This window comes from Macrotis lagotis, chromosome X (assembly GCF_037893015.1).
Source record: "Macrotis lagotis isolate mMagLag1 chromosome X, bilby.v1.9.chrom.fasta, whole genome shotgun sequence".
NCBI classification, from domain to species: Eukaryota; Metazoa; Chordata; class Mammalia; order Peramelemorphia; family Peramelidae; genus Macrotis; species Macrotis lagotis.
In genome coordinates, this window is record NC_133666.1 from 697,040,006 (window position 1) to 697,046,005 (window position 6,000).

General features: G+C 58.3%; 1 protein-coding gene across 3 annotated transcripts in view; it reads right to left on the bottom strand.

The window, feature by feature from the left end:
* The window catches only part of AIFM3 (AIF family member 3), a 35,565-nt gene extending 30,071 nt beyond the window's left edge, over nucleotides 1-5,494 (bottom strand). The window contains exons 1-3 of one of the 3 annotated variants that reach the window (XM_074201144.1): nucleotides 5,449-5,494; nucleotides 879-1,092; nucleotides 191-300 (exon numbers count right to left, since the gene is read on the bottom strand). In XM_074201144.1, coding sequence (XP_074057245.1) covers nucleotides 191-300; nucleotides 879-1,092; nucleotides 5,449-5,479 — 355 coding nt within the window. In that variant the 5' untranslated portion in view covers nucleotides 5,480-5,494. Of the gene's footprint in view, nucleotides 1-190; nucleotides 301-878; nucleotides 1,108-5,445 lie in introns of all 3 variants that reach the window. The other 2 variants (XM_074201146.1, XM_074201145.1) reach the window with 2 other exon arrangements.
* Nucleotides 5,495-6,000: the final 506 nt, after the last annotated feature.

Consider the following 6,000-nt stretch of genomic DNA (forward strand, 5'->3'; position numbering starts at 1 on the left):
AGTCCTATACTCCCCTAGATGCCCAGATCCTCAGGGACAGAAGAATGCTTAAGCTCCTCATACCCCCTTCTCCACTCTCCGGGTTTCTTCCTTGTCTCCTGAGGGGAAAATAACCCCCAGCCCAGCCCCTCCAAAGCCCATTCTGTTGCAGACAGTAGCCCCCCTTCCCACAAAGGGGTCCCCAGCCCACCTTTCACCAGGGGGGCTCCGTAGTGGGGACACTTGTGCCCCAAGGCATGGAATTCCCCGTTCTCCTTCACCAGGAGGGCCTTGCCCCAGCCCAGCTCTACCTCCCGCATCCTAGGGAAGGAAAGGAGTCTCATTGTCTTAAGTAGGGTCTCAGTGGCCTGGAGCCAAGGCCACCAGCCTGGCCCAGCATCCCTGCCAACCTGGAGAAATCACGAGTCCAAAAGCCCTGGCAAAAGGCCAAGGCGCAGCTGAGAGGAGCCAGTGGCCTTGAGTCCCTGCTCCAGGAGGCGGGCTGAGCCAGGAGAAGGGAAGCCACAGGGCCCACAGGCCTCTCCTCCAGTATCTGAGGGGTTGGCCTAGTCCGGCCAGGCCCAAAGGGTCAGCCCCAAGAGCAGTGAAGGGTGGGACGAGGAAGGAGCAGAACAGAGGGGAGAACTGGCCCAAAGGGAGGATGGCGATGGGGGTCCTGCTGCCAAAGCCAGAGGCCGATGTGGGCAGGAGCTCTAGAGGGAAGCTCGTGCCCCACTAGATGTCCCCAGGGGCTCCCATCTGAGGACTGCGAGGCTCTGGGGCCGACAGCACCCCTTCCTTCCCTCCCTCCTTCCAGGACTCTGGCATCGGACCCCAAGGGCAAGGCAGGTGTTTTGTGATGGTGCCCCGGATCCAAGGGGAACCCACCAAGCACCTACTGGCCATTCTCCAAGTCCTTGATGTGGCACACGGCGGCCTCCACTCGGTCGTGAGGGCTGGGGTAGGGGTGCAGGGTGGACGGCCGCTCTTCGGGGTGGTAGTGGCGGGCCCGGCCATTGGCTTTGTAGGCCAGAGGGCTGGCTTGGCCGTTGGGAGAGGCGTCTTCTTTGGCTCGTTCCTTCTCCGGGAGCACCACTTCAATTTTGAGCTCCACTGTGGAGGCAGCAGAAAGTGAATGAGGCCGGAGGCCCCCGGCCCTGACCCATCCTCTCCCAGACCCGTTCCAGAAGGCTAGGGTGGGGCCATCCCACAGAGGCCTACTGGAAGAAGGGACAGATGGGCAGCTTGCTGGCTCAGGGTGGGTCCCCTTCGTCTGGGAGACACCACCTCTCGCCCAAGTCAGCCTCCTCCCCGGCAGCCCACGCAGCCACCTCCTCCCCCACAAAGCTTCCCCTGCCCCATCTGCCCCTTCTCGCCGTCCCATTGACGTCATCACCGGAGTCCAGATTTACACGTCCGGGGGCAGGAGCTATTCTATTTTTGACTGTCAGCCCCTTGGATACGGCGCTGCATTGGCCGCATACTGGGGGCTAGAAATGCTTGTGACTAATCCTAAGCCTCCCCATGGAGCAGCTGGGCAGCCCAGGGGAGAGAGTGCCAGCCCTGGTGTCAGGAGGACCCAAGTTCAAATCCGGCCTTAGACGCTTACTAGTTGGGTGACCCTGGGCAAGTCACTTAACTCCAAGAACCTCAATGAAAATCAAAAAAAAGAAAAACCAAATGTATGGATCATGGCACGATGGGCAGGAATTCCTGAGTTCAAATCCTGCCCCCAGATTCTTCCTAACTGGGTGATCCTAGACAAGCCTCAGTTTCCCCATCTGGAAAATAAGGATACTACCCATTTGTAGCACTGAGGGAGACTATAAGAGATGGGCACCAGTCATGTCACCATTAGTATCGCTGACAGGCAGGCCATGGGCTCCATGGGCATCCTCTCCACGTCTCAAGGCCCCTAGTGCTCGGAAGGAGCCCCTGAGGCTGATTCCGAGGACCGAGACAAGACTCTCCCAGGACGGTTCCATGGGAGGGAACTCTGGAATGGAGGAGGTCTGGGATGGACTGAGAGCCGGGGGTTGGGTCAGACTGAGCCTGCAGAGTCCCCACCCTGGGGCCCTTTCAAAGGAGGTCAGGAAGGATTTCGGTCTCCATATTCCCAGGATCTAGCAAAGGCCTCGGCCCACAGTGGGTGGTCAATAAACACTCGATGGCCGAGGAATCAGAGCCCACCTTTGTGGCATTTAGGCCAGTCCACTCATCTTACAAATGGGGAAACTGGGGGTTCTTTAAGGGCAGATCATTTGATCCTAGACCTGCACCCCTGCCCCAACACAGCCCAAGGCCAGTATTCTCTGGACTGACCCCATGACCTCCTCATTGCTCTCTGAATCCACCCTGTGGGATGTTGGGTCGCCGAGAGCCAAGTAGACACCCTGCGCCTCAAGATAGACGCCATCTAGCATAGTTAAATGAGCCTTGAATGTGGCGTCGGGAGAGCCCGGGGAGGACGAGTTGGAGAGCACCATGACCTTGGCCGAGTCACTCGTTCTAAACTTCACTATATTATTCAATTGTTTCAGTCAAAGTCATAATGGCACCATTCAGGGTTCTCTAAGCATAGACCCTGGAAGGATCTGTCATTTCCTTCTCTAGTTCATTTTACAGATGAGGAAACTGAGGCAGTCAGGGTCCCACAGTTAGGAAGTGTCGGACTGGATTTGAACTCAGAAAGAGGAGTCTTCACAACTCCATGTTGAATCCGCTGCAGCGTCACCTGGTCACCCCAGGACATGGGCTTCCTGTCTGGTAAATGAGACTTGAAAGCAGATAAACACTTTCCCACTAGTGATCAGTACTGAAGGGGCCCGAGAGTCTAGACCATGGAAGGGCAAGGACTTGCCCAAGGACAAACAGCTAGTCAAGCTTCCAGGACCCAAAGATTCTCCAGTAGCTGCCTCAGGTTCTGCCTTGGGACAGCTAGGTGGCTCGGTGGATAGAGCACCCTAGAATCAGGAGGATCCGAGTTCAAATCTGGCCTTAGACACTTAAGAATTGCCTAGGGGCGGCTAGGCGGCGCAGTGGATAGAGCACCAGCCCTGGAGTCAGGAGGACCTGAGTTCAAATCCGGTCTCAGACACTTAATAATAACCTAGCTGTGTGGCCTTGGGTGAGTCACTTAACCCCATTGCCTTGCAAAACTAAAAAAAAAAAAGAATTACCTGTGTGACCTTGGGCAGGTCACTGAAACCCCAATACCTTAATAAAAATTTTTAAAGTAATAACAATCAAGTTTCTGCCTCCTCAGTTTCCACCTGTGGCCTCTACTCCTCCATGGATCCCAGGTCCTTCCTTCCTTCCCTCCTCTCCACCCCAGCTTTTTCAGGGGAGCTGGATCAGAGGTCCCCAGGTAACGCAGAGCCCTTGTAAAAATAGCTATTGATAATCATCACGAAAGGGGACACCGGGCCTCGGAGGAGCCGAGAGGGCCGAGCTTACCTGCTGGCCCGGCCGCTACAGCTCGACCCAGATACTGCCCAGGGGCATCTGGGCCGCGACCCAGCCCTGGAGGCCACAGGCGGCGATGGCGGCCAGACCTGGAGCTGCAGGTGGGGAAGGGGCCAAAAAGCAGGGCCTCGAAGAGGGTTCTGGGAGATGGCACGGACACTCCCCATGGAGTTTTCCCTTCAGCATCCGATCCAACCCTCTCTGGCCCTTGGCCCTGGCTTTGGGCAAAAGGGCCTGCAGCCAGGGTTTGGGGATACCAGGACATTCTCTCCCTGGCCCCCACAGAATTTCCAAATGCCAGAGCTAGAATGACCCTCATGGGGCACCCAGACCAGTTCCAGAGGCTCTACAAAGTGCTTCCCTAGCTTCTCTGACCAGTCTCCACTTGGCCACTTCCAGTGATGGGGATCTCATTACTTCTCCAACCGTCACCTCCCTCTTCACAATCTCTACCTTGTTCTGCATTCCAGGGCTAAGGAGAGCTAAGCTCACCCCTTCCCCATGACCTCTCTTGAAGTGGACGAAGCAGACCCGAGCCTCGTAGGCCGGATCAGCGGTCCCATCCCTCTCCTCCCTCCAGCCTCTGGGGAAGAGGGCCGGAGCTCTCACCCTGAATGCCAAGATTCAGGAAGAGGGGAAGGAGGCTGCCATGGCAATGCCAGAAGACCCTAGGGTACCCTGGAGGCCCAGAGATGGGGCGAGGCCTTCCTGGGGACCCTCCCTTTGACTCCTGTCTGCCAGTAGAGTGATTCTGGGGGAATCACTGTGTCTGAGCAGCAGTAAAATGGGGGTGATAATGGTGCCTCCAGGTCTGGCCTCCTGGGGCTCTTGGGAGGATGAATCAAGACCCCCACCCCGTCCTGTGAGCCCAGACTTGGGTCTGGGCTTGTGGATACTTTGGAGGCTCCTTCAGGTCCACTGAGGACAGTCCTGGTGAGCGGCCCAAGAGAAAAGCTCCCACAGACTCATCAGAAGAGAGGAAGTGGGGGGCAGCTCCCAGGCTGGGACTTCCCCAGAGCTGGACGGGAGAGGGTTGGGAACCCCTTTCAGCCCCAAGAGCCGAGATTTTCTGTTCGGATTCTCCCAGCTCTGCCATCCCCTGTTCCGAGAGTCCTCCCAGCTCTGAAATCCCGTGTTCTAAGACCCCTCCCAGCCCTGACACCCCCTCCTCTGAGGTCTGTCCAGCTCTGACCTCCCCTATTCTAAGCCCCCTCCCGGCTCTCTTCTCGACTCCCCAGGACATACGCCCACCCCACCCCCGCCTTTACCATCCCCCCACACTCGGGTTGGTCCTTGGTCATCTGACCCAATCTCTGGGAGCCCAACTGTTGGGGAGACCCATCACCTCAGCCAATCTGTCTCCCTAATCTTGATGAACAGGCCATGTGGACAAAGAGCCACCCTCTGCCAGGATGAGATTCCCCCTCTCTCATTTCTCCTTCAGACAGGATTTGAACCCCAAGCTCCCCCCAGCCCCTTCCCTGGGATGTCCACTGACTGCCATCCCCCAGGCCTCAGGGGGCTTGGTGGAGAGAGCCCAGGTCTTGGGAGCTCCTTGTAGGGGATTTGACTCTCGGTTCTGCTCTCCGCTGGTTTAGAGCCCTGCGGACAATTTCCCGAGACTCAGTTTCCCTATCTGTAAAATGGGGGAAGGGACGCTCCCCCCCTTTGCTTTAGAAGCTTGCATGGAAGAAGGCCTTTTTCAAACGAGAGTAGTGTGAGCTATCTGGGTCCCTTTGCTGCTAACACCCTTCACCCCCGCCCCCAGCTCAGAACAGACCGTCCCCCTCAGGCCCCTGCCCCATTCAACACCAGGGCCGTTGGCATGTGGGTCTGTCCACCGGAGCCTGGGCAGTGCTGAGAGGTCTCGGGCCTCAGCCCGGGCGGCCCCGTATTAACATTCCTGGAAGCGTCTCCCCGTGGAGATCGCCACAGGCCTGACCTAGTTTGAGTCGCCGTTTCCAGGACGAGCTGCAGGAGTGGGGGTGGGGGTGGGGGCGGCACCTGGCTTGGGTTTGGAGAAGCAGCCTCCCATGGCGATGGAGAGCGCGAGCAAAGTCGGGCCGGCTTGGCCCCGAGAACGCTGGGCTGGAGGCTAGGCCATGGCGGGGGCGCCCGGAGGTGGCCGGGCCCCTCAGAGGGGACCCAACACATGCTGCACGGGTCCCCCCGATGGCTCCGTCATCGCTGCCAGGAGGGGCCTTCGTCGCTTGCCAACCTGAATTGAGGGAAAAATTCCACTTCAGACTTGAGCCTCCTCCCCCTAGGGCAGCCTGGCCCCAGCCACCCCGTCTTGGGGCTGGCAGCAGCCGCTCCCACATTGCGGCAGCCAGGGGCTCCCCCCAGAACCCAGAGGAAGAGTCACGGGGAAACTGAGGAGAAGAACAGTGAACTGACGGGGCCACGGACACATACCTAAGAGATACCCCCACCTCTCCCAGCCCTGGCGTTCTCTGTTCCCTTTCTCAGATCCCCTGCTCTAAAGACCCCCCAGCCCTGACATGCCCTCTTCTGACACCGCTCCCAGCTCTGTGACAGCCCCTTCCATCTGTGACC